The 18,157-nt window shown below is 48.9% G+C and overlaps 2 protein-coding genes across 2 annotated transcripts; both read left to right on the top strand.

Moving 5' to 3' along the window:
- Positions 1-1,657: 1,657 nt before the first annotated feature.
- Positions 1,658-14,707, top strand: LOC122613592 (E3 ubiquitin-protein ligase lubel). Its single transcript, XM_043787831.1, is given in 18 exon segments — positions 1,658-1,817; positions 3,827-3,954; positions 4,019-4,199; positions 4,265-4,401; positions 4,466-4,594; positions 4,815-5,153; positions 5,420-5,701; positions 5,763-6,051; positions 6,108-7,307; positions 7,553-7,980; positions 8,047-8,602; positions 8,689-10,154; positions 10,157-12,520; positions 12,591-12,857; positions 12,920-13,377; positions 13,439-13,810; positions 13,878-14,046; positions 14,358-14,707. Coding segments are annotated over 17 exon segments (8,727 nt in total). The 5' UTR covers positions 1,658-1,817; positions 3,827-3,900; the 3' UTR covers positions 14,394-14,707.
- A 243-nt stretch (positions 14,708-14,950) lies between these two features.
- Positions 14,951-16,650, top strand: LOC122626101. Its single transcript, XM_043806228.1, has one exon. The coding sequence runs from the start codon at positions 15,070-15,072 to the stop codon at positions 16,513-16,515; it is 1,446 nt and encodes a 481-aa protein (XP_043662163.1). The 5' UTR covers positions 14,951-15,069; the 3' UTR covers positions 16,516-16,650.
- The last annotated feature ends 1,507 nt before the right edge of the window (positions 16,651-18,157 follow it).

Here is an 18,157-nt window from a genome sequence, read left to right as displayed (position 1 = left end):
GAATCGTAGGTTTTGGACTACCAAACTAGTACAGGGCAAAGTAATGTCAGGATAATAGGTAAATTATAAAGGCACTTCTTTGTCGCTTAGTATTTTGCACGTACTGCTTGAGTGCCCAACTGGGATACTACCAGTATACTAGTACAATCTCAATTCCCCTGGCCCACAACTACACGCGCACACACACACACGCACACTAGCGCACGCACACGCCCCTTTTGTACACGCAATACGATGGCGGCGGCAGGCTAACGGTAAATATTTTCCTGTGAGTTTTCCACTCGCGTCCATTGCCTGCAGCGAACATTGCGCGAATGCAGCCGGAAAATGCTGGCCGAAACGCAGGATTCGTTAACATTTGACGGGCTTTACGTTCGCAGCTGTTATCGATTGTATGGAAATCTACATAATATCTACATGGCACTTCGAATGCGATTTTCCTCGGCATAAAAGCTCGGTCGGAAAATCGCGCGCGATTTCTACACCAGCATTTTGGGGAAAGCTTTCCGAGGTGCTTTGCAGTGGCCGAAGGAGAGAACCCGGCATTTTAACTTGTTTACATACAGCTGGCAGTCAGCTGATCCTGAAAACATCGGCTTGCGTCAAACGAGGCAAGGTCACTGCGTGGGCGGTCCTCCCCTTTTTGGGGGGGTGGGTGGTTGGTGGGATGGGCTGCCCCAACGAAAATGTGCGTGTCGGCAATTGTCGAACTCTGACTCTGTCGCAGCCAATTTATTATGCATTGCATTTATTTTTAGACTGGCTGGTCTCGAAAATCGAAAATGGACCCACCCACGGCGGCTTTATTCCATAATTCCCATTATTAATGCCATACCATCGCGTCCATCCATCGAAATTGCCCCTCGATTTGCACCTCCGGCTGGCAGCAGGTGGCCCATGCCGATACTTTTATTGCTGATACCATTTGTTCGATCGAAAGTAATTGATGTTCTCCTCTATGGTTCGCATTAAATGTGCAGAACTTGTTCAAGGCTGGCCGGCGGGAGATTACTGCATAAATCATAATTATAGCTGGGGTGTATCCCGATGAGCGATTCAGCGCCTTCCAAATTAATGCGGAAATATTTATGATATCTGAAATTCCATTGAACTTGAACTTTCTTAGTGCTAGGACTCCAAAGGTCGAACTTCTGGCTTAGGTGTCGAATCCCAGGACATCCAATCCCCAAGCTCGCAGTGCATTTAGAAATGTCATCTAAATTTAAATTCTACAATTGCCATATTTTCATTCATCAAAAAGAATCGCATTCAGGAAGCGCAGCAAGTAATCAGTTCCGAATAACAAGCGTATGTTCCACCGAATGTTTAACAACAAAAAGCGGAGAATGATATATATTCGAGAATTAATGATATTCACACACGCGACGGCGTCTCGCAGTCAAAATGTTCTATGCCGCTCGAAAACGATGTATTTATAAAACAACGCGAAAACGCTGAAAATAGGAAAGAGATGTGCGACTTGGCGAAGATCGAGGGAATCGGAAGGGAGGCCCGGGGTGGACGAGATCAGACCAGACCAGAGGAGCACCATAGATCTGCGTTGACTTCCTCCTACTCGGCCGACGACTGGGGACCGCGGACTGCAGTAAAAGTGCTGTTTAGAATCTGATTGAGATTTCAGTTCGCTGGGAGACGATCGTCGAACGAGACCGTAGCTGAATTTTCATGTCGCGCTGTGGCTAGACATCAGGAACATATATATAGTATATATATATATCCCTATATATATTCATGTGCTACCAGCTGGCAGTGGCAGTTTTGAGTGCGGCAAGACGCGTCAAGTGAAATCGAATTATGTAAGTGACCTCAGAATTCGCGGATACCCGTTCACGGCCGATCGATCGATCCAAAAGCATTCCGAAAGTTCAAAGACCAATTTAAAAATCGCACCGTAATTAAATCGACCTGAAGTGTTCTAAATATATAACGCAGCTAATTTTAAACGCGGCGAACGCTCCATGGGAAAGTTCAAGGCATTGGGCAGGATAAACAATGAAATCGCCAATCAAGCACACCAAATTAAATGAATTTTTAATGCCAATTTGCCAATTTGAAATAATGAAAAAGTGTGCACTAAAGGAAAAAAACGCAAATATAGGCAAGCCAAAGAAATGTTTAAAAATAGTTCCCACCGTTCTCCCATAAAAATAAAACTTTTTCCCTCGCCGCGTGAGACTGTGTCTGTGAGTCAGCGTTGCGTTTGCCTCTTGCCTCTTGCCTCTTGCAGGCCACTTGCCACTCGAACTCGGATCTTCTGGGTGGGATTGAGGTGGCACCGGCACATGCCACGCCCACCACTGCAGGCGGCTTTCATAAATATTGCTGCGCAGTGTGACACAATTTCGTGCCGAATGTATGGAGTGGCTGCGGAGGGTTTCAAAAATAGCGCAACAGAATCGGCAGTGCAACACGTTGCGTATACGCGATGTGAGAGAACATTGCGGCTTGATTTTTGCTGTGCTGGCTGAGGCCTCTCAACTCCGAAAATTATGGATAAATGTCATGCACCATTACGCACGTAAATAGTGCGTGCTAAATATGGCAGAACTGCTGGACTATTATGGTTTCAAAGAAATTATGAAGACAACAAAATTAAATTAGGAATACGGAAAGTGTAACAAAGTATTATTACTGTTGATTACGATACTTTGACATTTGCGTTTATATATTGAAAAGTATTTAACTTTATCGGGCAAACAGACGTACAGACTAAGAAATGCTAATCAATAGAAAATGCAGGTATACATACATATACCTTAAAAATATAAAATGATATCCATATCAATATGCATATTTTTTGATGTATCATTACAGTTATTTGTAAATCTGAATAAATTTAGGGAACATATAAACACATGGCATAGTTACATGTATCGCTGCTACCTCTTGAACAATCTTATCTCAAAAGTATATGTCGGAGATAAGTGATTTCTCGGAATTATAGATACACATATCGTAGGCCATGGATGAACATAGATAATAAATACGTGAAATATATATATTTAGGTATTCATGTAACTTTTACCGCCCGCCTTTTTTTGAGTTCAGAGGTTTGATGCCCTGAACTCAATTATATTTAACTTAAAAAAATTACTTAGATCAACATTTGAAATGAAATATTATGCTGTTCAGGCCAATATTTTATTCATTCTCTTTGGAAATAGTTTAGCTTTGGCCACCTGCGTCATTACAAAATATTCGTACGTATTCGCTCAGTTCAGCATTCAGTCATTACTTTTCTTCTCTCTGCTAGTTTTATTCGCTCACTTTTATTTTCGAGCATTTACATGAAATTCTCTTCGTTTCGAAACTTTTGAAAACTATTCTCAAATCCCAAATCTTCTCGCTCATCCCATCTCTTTGCAATTTTCTTGTCATCTCAGCCACTTAGCCGCGTTGACAGAGTGAGTCGATTGAGTCACAAAACAGCACTTCCCTCTTTCGCATGATTTCATAAATAAACAAGCCCGAAAATGTTTTGCCAAAATATATATATGATTTCCCTTATTTTTTTTTCTATGCACCGAAAGATATTTCAGACTACATTTAGCAGTTTTATTCGCGATCGAACTCTGGCAGCGTTTAGTTTTGTGCACGGCATCCAAGAAACTGCATTTTTGGTCTTTGGCTCCGGAATTTGGGTGAGCCAGCTAAAAATATGCACTCATAATTCGCATTTTCTGGCACTTTGCTTAATTGAATTTGAAGTCGTTTGAAGTGCCTGCGGATGGGCGAAAATATGGCATAGCGTATTGGTGATCTATAAATAAATATAATATTATTATTTTATTACTCGCGTATTTAGATGAAATAGAAAGCCAATCAAGCGTATAGAGACGATTAAGTGACGGCAAAACCCAGACGAAAAAATCGACCAAGATGACGACCCACCAGTTGCTAAACAAGAATGTTCGCTCCATGCCCTCCTGGGTGGTAAGCCAATATCCAGTGTACCAGTCCATATCCCATATCCAATTGCACTAATTACCCATTTCAGACGGAGGCGAATGACCGCATCGGGCCTAAACCGCCACCCACTCCACCAAACGGGGTAGCGCCTGCCCTTCCGCCCAAGACGAAGAGTACTCCCGAACCGGACTACGAGATCATCGAGTTCTCCAGTCAGCAGTACTCCAACGAACCGATGAAGACCACCGTGATCAGAACCAAGACGCCAGGTGGGCAACCATTTGTATACAGTATACGTGTTTAAAATATTACCAGACATAATTGTATCTTGCAGATAACAAACTGAAGTGCACCTTGTGTGGTTCCCAGAATCCCTGGGTAACCTGTGCCGAGTGCGCGGGCCAGATCTTCTGCGCCTCCTGCGACGACATGTTCCACAAGCATCCCAAGCGCAAGCAGCACATGCGAAAGGCAAGTATTCCCCATCCCTCATGAAACTGAAATTAATAACTAATTAATAACCTTACTTTTGCAGGCAGTGGAGCAGGGCACACCGCCGATTCCGCCGAAGGCACAGTCCGGTGGTGGGGCACCACCGCCAGTGGCACCTCCGCGACGCACCAAACGAGGCCTGTTGACACCGTTTCTGGGCCGCAAGGATCAGGTACGCCACTGCACGATCTCCTAGACCCGTAGGCAAGGCCCCTTCAGGGGCTACGCGTAGAACCAAGTTTGTAAACTTCAATTTGAATGCTTCAATAAACGAGTCCTTGAAACCAGAACGCCCGCTCAAAATTGTAGAACCAACGAACCAGACATACTCTTTTCAATAGTTACCCCAATACACCCATACGAAATGGCCACCCAACCCGACTCTCTTCCAGATGCTGCCGCCGCCCTCGCCCACGCCCTCGCACAAGTCGCTGGGCGGCTGGCGGGGATCGCTCGGGGGCGGGGCCACGCCCCCAGTGCCACCAGTTGCCAACAGCGCAGTCAACCAGATGAACAACCGACCACTGCCAGAACCACCGCGCAGCGAGGGCGGTGGATCTTCCAGGTCGGGCACGCCCAAGTCCGTGTTCGACACCATCCAGCGACCGCCGTCGGTGCAGCTGGAGAAGATCAAGAGCAAGGCCAGCGCCACCCTGGACCGCATGGCCATACTGCAGCAGCGCTACCGCCAGCAGAAGGCTCGCCAGGATCTGAGCGCCAACAGCGAACAGGTGAGTCAACCGCTGACCCCGAATCACAATCGTACGACTCCCCTCATCACTGAGTGTATCGTATTGTCTTTGCTCGGAGAAAATTGTTTCAAGGATCAACTAAAATTTAATTTAAATGATTCTTTTAATTATAAAGTATTATCCTTGATACTCTTTGATCCTTGCACCTCGTATCTCGTATCGTCTGTCTCGTCTCGTCATGTGTCGTTTCTCCCTCTCCTCTCTCTTTCTTTCTCCGTTTCTCGTTGGTCATTTCCCAACCGCAGCATTTGTCGAATGGAGCCGGCTTCGAGCACTGGTCAAACATTTCACCATCGCCATCGCATTTTCGTTCCGGCAGCATGTCATCCGGTCTGAACTCATCCCATTTCGATCTCTCGGATGACTCACAATTTCACAATTCCTTGCTGCTCCAACAACGACAGGCGGCCGGCGCCCAGCGGCGACAGATGAGCACCTCGGTGTTCAATCTCAACTCTAATCCCCGTCGACCCCTGGCCGAAACCCAGAACGGCAGTGCCTGGCTCGCCAATCAGCGCATCCAGCAGGTGAGTTCGAGATTCCTGGATCCCTTAGGATCATAGAACTAAGATACCAACCCGTTTGCAGGCCCAATCAATGGCGCAGCTAAACTGCGCCGGATGCCAGCAGAGCCAACAGCATCCCGGCTGGCAACAGCATCCGCACCACTCGCATCCTCAGCACCAGCACCCCGATCAGTGGTCACAGTTCGGCTCCCAACAGCAGTTCAACAACTCCAACCTGTCCCTCAACGTGGGACCCGGCTACATCTCGCAACAGCATCATCCGCACTATCCGCCGCCGGTGTTCATGACCCAGCGCGGCATGATGCCCAATGTGTATCCAGGTGCACCCGGCTATCCCATGATGCATCCAGGTAAAATGCGGAACTTGCCATTTTCAAAACTTATTTATTGTATATTCAATGCACAGGCGTCGTGGGAATGCCACCATCAGCTGCCTCGAGAGCTGCATCCCGTTCCCGGTACGCTGCATCACCAACACCCAGCCGCAAGTCGATGTCCTTGCGTCGCAAGCGCAATAGCTACGTGGATGACGAACTTACGGATGACGAGGACTCCGACCAGGATGACCGCAGATCCCTGGTGTCCAATCGCTCGGGCATGACCAGTGCCTCGCGCTCCCAGCACCACCAAAACCACCATCAGCCGCGCCAAAGGCGCCTGTCCAGTGCCTCCCAGCTCATAGCCAGCGATGAGTTGGACGGCGATCAGAGGCCCGGGATGAGGCAGCACAAGATGCGGGATCGTCGGGGATCCATTGCCAAGTCCGTGCAGAGCGAGTGGCTGCCGGAGCGACGTGAAAATGAGGGCACCCTGACCAGAAACAAAACAGCAGCAACGGACTCGGCCAGAACCAGTCGCATTTACTCCGACTTGGAGTCTGAGGGATCGGGTGCTCGGGCCCTGGTTCAAGCCAAGATCCAGCAGAAGCTCCAGGAAGCCGATCAGCACAAATCCTCGAAGAAGGCTGAGCAGAAACGCAGGCCGGAGACGAAGGACGAGAATACACAGGCAGCGGCGGTGGTGCAAAAAGTGGTGACACCAGCGCAGGAGGAGAGTGCCTCGGAATACGAGGAAGTGGTCGAGGAGGTAACCGCCTCGGAGAGTGAAGCTGATGCTGATGCAGCACCCGCTGCCCAGGAAGTTCCTGACGAGATTGGGGCTGATGATCTGGGTCCACCACCTTCCACCCCAGACCACGAATGGGAATGCGAATTCTGCACGTTCGTGAACGAGCCCAACATTAAGATCTGCTCCATCTGCTGCAAGACGCCCAGCAAACCTCCAGTGCAGCCCAACAAGGCCAAAAAGGCTGAGGAAAAGCCACAGCCGCCAGCTGAAAAGTCAAGTAATATCAAAGCGCCTTCCAAGCCGGAGGCCAAGCCAATGCAAAAGCCCACTACAAAGAGCCAACCACCCAGTCAGAAATCCGTTGTTGCGTCTGCGAAGACTACTCATACCACCTCCACATCCAGCTCAAAAGCGTCGCCAGCTGTTAACTCGAAGAGCACCTCCAGTATTCCCGTCAAGACGCCAACGAAGTCCACGCTGAAAACTTCGTCGGAAAATGAATCCGATAGCTCGCTGGCCAAGAGTCTGCTGCACAAAGGTAGGATACAAAAGAGAATCTCATTTTTCGAAGGCACAAAGGCCTGAAACTCAATGACCAAAGACTACACCTAGTTAGTACACTAATAGAGCCATCAACTGTAAGCCTACAATTAACGCATTTATGGAAACGAAATACAAAACCAGAACCACAACCCAAGCCGCATCCCGTTTGTTTGATTTCAATCCGTTGGTGACCCCGAACCCGTTCCCCCAAAGCTAATGCTCTCATCCGTATCGTTCCAGAGTCCGTTGAAAACATTTGGAATACGCTGGATGAGAGCATTCAGGCGCAGGCGGAGCAGGTACTCAAGAAGGCACAAAAGGTCTCCACCGGCTGTGGTGGGACTCCTCCACGGGAAACAGCTGCCGTGGAAATGGGAACCTCGCCGCCTCCTCAGAGCATTTCCACACAGACCTACGACGCCCTGCCCTTCACCTCAAAGCAGGAGGAAGTGCCCATCGTGGTTCCTGACCGCTTCACGACTCCGGAACCAAATAAGATGGAGCGACGACCGCACTATCGCAGCAACTCCCAGCTGCAGCAAGAGAACGAGCGATATCGGAGTGCCAATGACCTGAGGCATCACGACGCCTTCGGATTGGATCCCTACAGTGCCGGTCTGGTCACCAAGAGACCCAATTTCATAAACGAGCTCCGCATGCTGCAACTTGTAAGTGCTTATGGCCATATTAGATAGTTGACTGAACTAACAATTCTATGTATCCACGTGTTCCAGCAAGTATCTTCACCCTTCGATATGCCCCACGAGACATTCGGAGTCAAGCACGAGCCTGCCAGAGATCCGGAAACCGAAATGCACATCATACTGAAGGAACTGGAGCTATACAAGTTTACGGTGGAGGAACTGGAAGCGGCGCTGAAGTACTGCTCCCCGGACACTCATCCGATTCAGTGGCTGCGCGAGAACTGGCACAAGCTGGTGCAGACCGTGCAGAGTTTGTCCACCAAGTACGGCCAGGAAAGGGGTGAGAACACGATCGGAACCGTATCCCAGAACGAGGCCCGCGAAGCACTGCGCAACTCGGGGGGAAATGTGTGGCAGGCGGTGGCGGACTGCATCCAACAGAGGCAGCAGAAGTACCGGAAACTGGCGGCCAAGGGGAACTTCCTGCGGGACGACATCGTGAACGCGCTGACGGCGCACCAAGGTAATGTGGAGCAGGCGCTGGTGGAGCTGAATCGCACGCAACTCAAGCCATTTCTAATGCGCATCTGGGGCTCGCCGAATGGCGTTGAGAATGAGAGTGGCGCGGCCATAGACACCAAGTCGGGTTAGTTCGTAGATCGTGCATCAGTCAATCGCAGTGCCATAATGTCCCATTTTTCTCTCTCGCCCCGCATCCATTTGCCAATACAGATATCCATGACTTCCTGAACACTCACGCTTTGGACTGCCTGCAGCCCCCGTTGGCTGGGCAGAGTCCCACTCCCGCCCAAGCCAATCCCTTCGACCAACCTCGCACGGACGACAGCCCCGTCAAGTCCACCTATGCCACACCTAGTCCCTATCAGCTGGAGGACAGCACCCTGAAGAACCTGGAGATACTCATCGGCAACATGGAACAGAACCAGGCCAAGCAGAACCAGGAGGTTCTACGCTCCATAGAGACCATGCTGGACACATTCAAGGGCAAGCCGGACCTGGAGTACGAAACGGATCCGGAGATAATGCGTATCCTTACCAAGAGCCCCATTAGCACGTTGAAACCAGCGGGACCTGCAGAGGATAAGTCCACCGATGATGTGAAGAACTTTGTATGGCAACACATTCAGGACATTGTGCCCAACCTGGTGCAACAGGTCGAACAGGAGCTCATGGAGAAGCCGGACGAGGAACCCAAAACTGCGGTAGAACAACCAAAGGAGCCTGAACCCCAACTCGAGCCTGAACCGGAGCCCACACCAACTATTGATCCTGCTGTCTACATCATGGAGGAAGTCATCAAGCCCAATTTACGCGAAGCAAGCATCCGTGAAGAGGTTCAATCCAGTTTCATCTATGCCACCGAAATAGCCAACTTCAAGTTGGAGTTTGATCGTGGCACCGAGCGATTCCACGAGACGGAATGGGAAAGCAGCGATCTTACGGATGCAGAACGCATTGTATACAAATGCTATATGGCTCCCAAAGAAGAATCCAAGGAGAAGGTTGAACAGGCAGCAGTCAAAACGCAAGAAGAATCCTCTCCAGAAATATCCAGCGAACCGCAAAAGACTGAAAGTACAGAAGTTACAAGCCTAGAAACACTAACAAGAAAAGAGAGTGCTAATAAGGATCTTGGCCAGCCTGGAAAACCAGAAACACCATTAATAACTAGAGATGAGATAATTACTAATGTAGTTCCACCTTCAGCAAATGAAAGTGTTAAACAACAATCAATGGAAAATAATTTGCAAATTGTGCAGAATGTGGCAGAGGTACAATCCCTGGCAGATGACCAGCCAAGCACAAGTAGAGAGGCCAACCGAAGAGCTAAGAGGTCCCAGCAATCGAAGAAAGGAAGATCCCGCGAGCAAAGCCAAAAACCAACCAATCGCAAAAAGCTACCGAGCAATATCGATCAGAAGGAAATGGAGTCCAAAAAAGCAGCTAATGAAACAGAAGCGATCACGGATATGACTGCTGCTTCAAGTAATATTCAGCCAGTTGTAACTGCATCCGATCCTGAAACTCATACACCCCATAAACTACTAACTGAAAGTACAGATAGCAAGTCGTTGGACGTAGCTGTTCCAAATCAGAGTATTGCTAAAAATATAGAAAACGTGCCTTCCACAGAAATAAACGATAATGCATCGGATATTAATCTAACACAAAATGCGGTAGAATTGTATCGGACCAAACCGAAGTAGTTCCAGCGATTCCGAATGTGGTGAACTTGAAAGAAATAATTGAACACACTTCAACGGACTTACCAATCGAAGAAAATACATCCCAACCAACGAGTACGATTATTTCAGAACAAGCTGAAGAGCCTGAAGAACCAGAAAATCCTAACGAAGTATCTGGAACAACAGAAGCAATACAAAACTCCCGAGCAGAATCAAGCATTGAAATTGTCAGTCCTCCAAGCGAGGAGCAATCTGAGTCTCTAAAACCACAGGAAGTTAATGTACAAGAAACATTAACCATCATAACTCCACCAACCACTGACGTAGCTCCAATTGAAGAAAGCATCGACATAGCACCTAGTACCTCATCAATATCTAACGAACAAAAGCAAAGTCCCAAACGTATTTCAAAGATTCCCGTGAGAACCCTGAGCAGCAGCAGTCTGCGCAGTGAGAGTCGGGCCAGCAATCAGACTCCGACGGCCAGTGACGAGATCGAAAAGGAAGATACTACAATACAAGATGTACCCGTTGGGGAAACAGCCAGTTCTCCAAACCCAGAAGCGTCTACCGACAACCAGGAGGTTAATCTCGTGAGTCAAGAAGACCAGTCCGAAAAGGATACTAACATTGTCGAAGAAACTGCAGTCCAGGCTCTAAGCTTAGAGCTGGAAGAACATACTCCGAATGCAACAGCTATAGCAGTCAGTCCCACAGAATCGGACGAAGTATTCGAAGATGCTCCTGAGTTCAGCAGCAGCGATGGAACAAGACCCCAGGATGAAACCGCTTCCGATGCGGAACTTTATAGCCTGGAAAGCGATGAGCAGCGGGCTGAAACCAAATCCCCAGAAAACGAAGTCGTCCTCTTGCTGGATGAGGAATCCCAGCTGGAATCTTCGATAGCCAAGTCCGAAAGCAACGCCAGCCTTGGTACCGAGTCAAGTGAATCAGAAACATCCAAGGTTGTGCTCAAGGAATTTGTGCCCTCTGGAGATCCGGCCAAACAGAACCTCAGCGAACTGGTCGAGGACACCCAACGTTTGATTAAGCAGATGCGCGATGAGATCAGCATGGATGAGTTCGAGTCCACCGATGAGGATGAATACTCCGATGAATACTCGGATGAGTATGACGAAGGAGAAGAGGAGGAGTGGTACGACAGCGAAGGTGAAGAGGAGGGAGACTTCGATGGGGAGGAGGGCAATACCTATAACGAGCACGCATCCTACATCGAGGAGGCCTCCACTGGTGACGAAGGCACCGAGATTGAGGACATAATGGAGGAGGACGAGGATCAGGCTGATGAGGACGAGCCACAGCACGCACAGATTCCACTTGACATTGAACCAGTCATATCGCCTGCTCTATCAGTCACGCCCACCAACCAAGAAAGTGATACGATCGCACACACTGAGGTTGTTTCCTCCACAGGAACGAGCCTGGAGCCAGAGTTGGTGAATCCCGTAGTGGAGTCCACTTTGCCTTCTCAGATTATTCAGGAGGATGTCAAGGTGCAAGCTCTTCCCATTCAGTCCCCTCGCATCGTAGCTGACTCGGAAACTCGACCTGCAGAGCAGCCAGTTGAGCTTGTGCTAGAAATCCCATCAGAAGTTGTGCATCCGCCCGTGGAATCTGAAGACATTGAAGAGCCCACTGCCCTGCCCCTAACACCTGCACCACCCATAGTAGATTCCGAATCGCGACCCGTGGAGCCGCCTGTCGAAACAGTACTGGAAGAACCCAAAAAGGTAACCCCGAGCATGAAAGGCAAGACTGCGAACAGCGGGAATGCCTCCAAAGGTCCCAACACGTCAAGTACGACTAAAACAACCAAGTCCACAGTCAGTAAAATACCCAAGCCCACCAATGAACCCACTAACAAATCGAATAGCACCCCCGTAATGAAGAAGGTTCCGCTGCGCTCCAAGTCCTTCTCGGCACCCATGGGCATCTCATACGTGAAGCGAATCCAGGAGGTCTATCTGCAGAAGCAGAGCTCATCGATTGCGGCCAGTCGAGTGCCGCTTAAGAGCAGTCCCATTACCAAGAAGTCCATCAACGACGCCATCAGCAGGTTCAACTCCAATCAGACCGATGGACCCAGCACCAGTGGAGCAGCGGCGGCAGCTGCAGCGGCATTGTTGAAACCTCGATCCCAGCCCAGAATCCCCAAGAAGAAGTACCACGAAACCTGCTTCTCTGACGACGACTACGAGACCTCGGCCACGGAGGAGGAGCCGGAGGAACCCAACCTGGCCGAATCCCAGAAAGCCGAACAGCTGAAGCGTAAGATGAGTATGCCCGTTTTTCGGGCATATCCTAGTGTTCAAGAGCCGGTTATCGAGGACCCAGCGGTGTGTACAAGCCGAGACTCAGCTGGGAAAGTTCTGTAATCATCTTGGAACGTTGGCTTTCTCATTTCAGATCCTTGCCCGCAAGTACGTCGATCAAGAGCTGGTGACCAATATCGCTGAGGCCCAGATAGCCGCCACCTTGGTGAGCATGAAGTTCTCGGAGGACGTGGCCTTGTGGGCGGCCAGGGAGTGCTCAGATCTGGACCAGGCCATTGCCATGCTCCAGCAGGAGTGCGAGCTCTGCATGAACAACTATCCCATGAATCAGATAGTGTCCATGCTCAAGTGTCTTCACAAGTGCTGCAAACAGTGTGCCAAGAGCTACTTTACAGTTCAGGTGAGTGCTATAAATGGTCAAAAAGGAATCCTTGATCACATCACTTGACCTTCCTTTCTCAGATAACCGATCGCAGTATCAACGATTGCAGTTGCCCGTTCTGCAAGCTGCCCGAATTGAGCAATGAGGCGCAGCACGAGGATGAGCACCTCGAGTACTTCTCCAACCTGGACATCTTTCTGAAGAGTATACTGGATGTCGACGTGCACGAACTGTTCCAGCGCAAGTTGCGCGATCGCTCGCTGCTGCAGGACCCCAATTTCAAGTGGTGCATACAGTGCTCCTCCGGATTCTTCGCCCGGCCCAAGCAGAAGCGGCTGATCTGTCCGGACTGTGGATCCGTGACCTGTGCCCAGTGCCGGAAACCCTGGGAGCGCCAGCACGAGGGCAGCAGCTGCGAAGCTTACCTGGAGTGGAAGCGCGAAAACGATCCCGAGCTGCAGGCCCAGGGTGTCCAGGAGCATTTGGCCCAGAACGGCATCGACTGCCCCAAGTGCAAGTTCCGATACTCGCTGGCCAGGTATGTTAACATATGAAGGATTAGTGTGGGGTTTCTCAACGCACAATTTTGTACTTTTCAGGGGCGGATGCATGCATTTCACCTGCACGCAGTGCAAATTCGAGTTCTGCTACGGATGTGCCCGGCCCTTCATGATGGGCGCCAAGTGCACGGTGTCCACGTACTGTGCCAAGCTCGGCCTGCACGCCCATCATCCGCGCAACTGCCTCTTCTACCTGAGAGACAAGATCCCCCTGCAGCTGCAGTTCCTGCTCAAGGAGCAGAAGGTCAAGTTCGACACGGAGCCCATGCAGCTCAAGGACGAGTCCAGCAGCTCGTCCAAGGCTCGTGCCCTGGCCCGCTGTCCCATCCCGCTGCAAAAGGAGACGCCACAGGGACTGGTCGACACAGTATGCAACACCGAAGTTCCCGACAAGCACGCTGGCATGTGTCGGTAAGTTAAAGATCGGGGAAGCCCCAAAAAAAGCAGTACTTCAATAATATATTTCATTATCATTTAGCACACACTACGTGGAGTATTTGGCCGGCAAGGTTGCGAAGGCTGGAATCGATCCACTGCCCATCTTCGATTTGACGGACTGCGTCCAGGAGCTTCGCAGGCGAGGCATCGCTCTGCCGGAGAGAGGACCCTGGGATACCGATGAGATCTACAAGAACATGTGCTCCGAGGTGGGTGGCTTTATCGATTTCCTTTTATTTCGTTGGCCTTAATCGGGTTTCTATACGCGGAAACCGAGGGCGATTTGTTTTCGCCGGGTGATTCAGCGGCCGCACCCGGCGATGGATCGAGACGGAAAAGTCAAAAATAAAATGAAAACAAGATCGTTTAGCCGCTAACTAAATTTGGATGCCGTCTGACGTATTTCACACGCTCCTTAATTGATATTCGTTTTATTATTATTTAATTGTAAACAGTTTGTGCGGTCGAATCGATATTGTTTATAATTGCACCCATCTCTCAATCTGGATCTTATTTTTAGGTAATCAAACAGCATATACCACTGAAATCGGCATGAGCAGAAACGCTGAACAAGTGATGTTTTGGCAGCGGACACCTCTTGCAATTCTTCACCAATATCTATGATTTACGGCGGCACTTTTATAGACATTTTTATACACCAACCCCCACTCACGAAACCAACTTTACTGCTAGACAGTTCGTTAGAAATTAGACATGGCATGTATACACGTTCATTGTACACCCACTCATCGTTCATCCATCCAGAAACCTTTCCCATTTTGTTTAGTTACTAAGAGATGGAGAATAACATACCGAAAATTAGCACGTGTAATAGAGTGCACCCAATAAACGGCATATGTGAAAATCCAATCTAATCGTTTCTAGATTTATTTTAAGCTTTTCAGCCTGTGCCTTACAATGTACAGATGGTCAGTTGGGAAAGTGGTGCAAGACTTCTGGTATACGATGTCGAATTCGTGATGTCCGCACAACCGAGTACAAATTCGGCCGACAGCCTGGTCGAGCCAATCAAGGACTGCAGGCTGAAGGACAATGGACAATGGTAGGCTGTGACCCAGCCATCAGCTAAGATAGTTACATAAATCGGATTCGAACTGGTCCGAGCTTTGTAACTCCTCCGACTTTGACATACTGCGCCAGGAATTCATAGAGGATAATTCGATTTCTTCCTTGATTTGGACAGCAGCTTACCTAGTTCCGTTGAAACCGACATGGAGACCCGGAAGTTGACCGTGAAGCGGCACTTGCCAGTGACCAAAGGCGATGTGTTGGCTAAAAAGAAATCTCACCGAAAACTGGACGAGATGCCCACCCACTCAAAGCGCCTGGTGGTGACGCGCAGTGGTCGTGTTGTAGTATCGCGGTCGGACCAGCAGTTTGTCTTCCCAGCTTCTCAGTCGGAGGGCGATGGCGAGGAGGACTCCAATGATCTGTCGCTGGATGCCGACGACGAGGAGTATTGGGGACATGCCTTCGAGCAGCCCAAGTGGACGGGGCGCAAAAGGCGTAGCAGTTGCAAATCCAGCAGCACCAACGCGTCGCCAGAAGCAGTACCTTCGCTGGTCTACCTAGAATTGGGCAATAAAGTCCTTATCGTTAGGGACGAGCCACAGCCCAACATCGTCCTGGGAAACGATGAGGAGCTGAAAACGAAGATGCACAAGTTTTTGGGTCTGATGCCATCACGCCGCAAGCTCTACAATCCTGCGGTGGATAGCGATATGGATCCGCAGGATGATGAAAAGATAGTGTCCAGGGAGGAGAACCAGGCTGAAATCAGGGATGACTTTGTGCGCCAAGCCAATGTCTACTCTCTTGAGGAGTGCACCCCGGACTTTGTCAAGGAGCCCATTGATCTAAGCGGTCTTCCCAGCAAAAAGCAGTTAGCCGCCAACTGCCGCCGCCACAAGAGCAGTGTAGCCTGCCTGGAGCGGCACAAAGGGTTCTACGGATTCGTTCAGTCGCTCAGCCCGGCGATCTCGCTCAACAGGTGCCATCCGCTGGCGCTCACCTACCGGCAGACCAATTTCCACCAACGCAAAGTGGCACTGGCCAAGGTGCTGTTCAACATGTTCAACCACGCCATCTTCCACTGCGGCCTGCAGGTGCCCATTATTTGGAAGCACTCCATGACCACGCGATGGAAGTGCCAATTGGCCATCGACACCTCCGGTAAGCGCACGGCCGAGATTCTACTCCTGCGCCGCATAGCGACTGCAGCCGAGCTCATCCAGCTCCTGCTGCACGGGATGTGCCATGCGGCGTCTTTCGTGTTCAACCGGGAGTTGAGTCACGGCGACAACTGCCGCAGATGGGCCTACCAGGCGAGGATGGCCTTGCCGGAGGCACCCACCATCGAGGAAAACTGCTTTGGTAGCTTCAAGTACACCTGCACCATGTGCACCCGCTGCTCCTACGGCGTGGCCGACTTGAGCACGCAGCTCCTACGTTGCTCCCACTGCCAATTCGAGGTGAGTGTGAAGCCGTGCAACATAAAGATACACGACGGCGCCCGGTCAGATCCGACTTTGACCCCGTTCAAGTGCTTCATCCGGGACAACTACTTGAAGCTGGGCGAGGAAGGAGGCACCACGCACTCCTCCAAGATGGCGCTGCTCAACGAGGAGTTCATGAAGATGAACTCCACAAAGGCTTAGAAAGCAGGTATAAAATTTGCAGAATATATTGAAAGGAGGCATACGAATGCAGAAGCCTTAACTAGTATATATTTTTATGTTAACAACCAAGTCACATGCCACATTCCCAAAGGAAGTGTATAACACTTCATTACTTTTAAGCAAAATCAAAAGAAGAAACCATCATAATTAGTTTCGTTGTTTATTGTAAGTTTCTGTATGCCAACTTGTTATCAGCAAAATAAAATCGACCACTGCAAAATGACTGCATACTTTTGAGCTACTCTGGTTTGTCACCGCGTGCGATAGCTGTGAGTATCTGGAAAGTCGTATATCCACAGAGACTTATTATTATATGCCTCCCCTTGACCGCTTGCCATATTGCCAAAAAGGCAAATGCGACCCATAAATTATGTCCCGAGACGAGAAGAGGAGGCACAAGCACAACAACAACCACATGAGCGAAAAAAAGCAATACAGTAAGTGGGGGACATTCAAAATCAAATTCAAATTCATATTCAGACTCAGATTCACGGGCCAAGTTACTCGTGGAGAGCAGGGAAGCCGATGGGACGAAAGACGCGAAAGTGGTGGCATCGTAAAAACCTATTTTCGTGGCGATTGAAATGAATTTATGCGCGCGGCACAACATGTTTTCATATTCGGACAGATTTACACCAATAACAACTAATTAAATGGGTTAAATTGTATATTTATTGATCCATAAGCGATCGTCTCGTCCTAGAAGTTTTCCCTCTAGCTTTGAACTCAAAACCGATCTGCAGCACTTGCGGTTTTGAGTTTTTGATTTTCGGTTTACGGATTCGCTACGCGTGGCGTGAAAATATGCAGATCACATGGCCTCTGTTATTTATGAGCAGCCAATCAGTTGGCCAAGTTGAGTTCTTAAGGTATTCGTACACGTGGACAGCCATCGAAGAGTATAGTCATCATCAAGTTATATTCACTTGGGAATCCAAATCTATGTTAAAAATATAATAATCAAACTATTGTTGTCTATTCAAGCTAATCAAATAATTTTAAAAATAACCTAAACAAGTTTTTAAATATGCAAACGAAGCACAATGACTACAATATAAATATATTAAGAGAATGATCCAAAATCTAAAATGGTAGTAAACTTCCGAATGCTATGACTAAGATTCTATGGAACAATATCCTTAATGTAAGAAAGGCATATGCAAACGAGAGAATCCTCTGAGTGAAAATATAAAATTTTATGAATTTTTGTATATGCAGGTGTTCTAAAAAACTCTCACATTCTTCGTCTATCCGGCATTTTTAGCACGTTCTGCGCTCGGCCATTAAAACATTTAAGTGCTGGCATGCGCCGCGTTAAAAAATGTCTTCAACTCGGTCAACTTTTAGGCAGCAAAGTCAAGGTGAAACGACACTGACCCCGGGCGCTCAAGTTAATTACAGGTTAACCGAAGGCATTAATCAATCACTTGACCAATCGATCGGATTCGGATTCGGATCGCATCCGTGCGGCCTCTGATTCATGGCTGAATGGAGAATGGAGAATGAGAATGGTGCCATTAAACGGCATTACGTGGAGCGCGTAGTGCAAACAACTTGTCCGCCCACCCGGCATACGGCGTAACCCCACCTTTGTTGAATTAACCTTAGCGCGTGTTTATCG

This window comes from Drosophila teissieri, chromosome 2L, assembly GCF_016746235.2.
Source record: "Drosophila teissieri strain GT53w chromosome 2L, Prin_Dtei_1.1, whole genome shotgun sequence".
NCBI classification, from domain to species: domain Eukaryota; kingdom Metazoa; phylum Arthropoda; class Insecta; order Diptera; family Drosophilidae; genus Drosophila; species Drosophila teissieri.
This window is presented reverse-complemented; position numbering and strand designations above follow the sequence as displayed.

Excerpts from the sequence above, each read along its gene's own strand:
- LOC122626101 (XM_043806228.1), top strand. The coding sequence starts at position 15,070 with ATGGAGACCCGGAAGTTGACCGTGAAGCGGCACTTGCCAGTGACCAAA.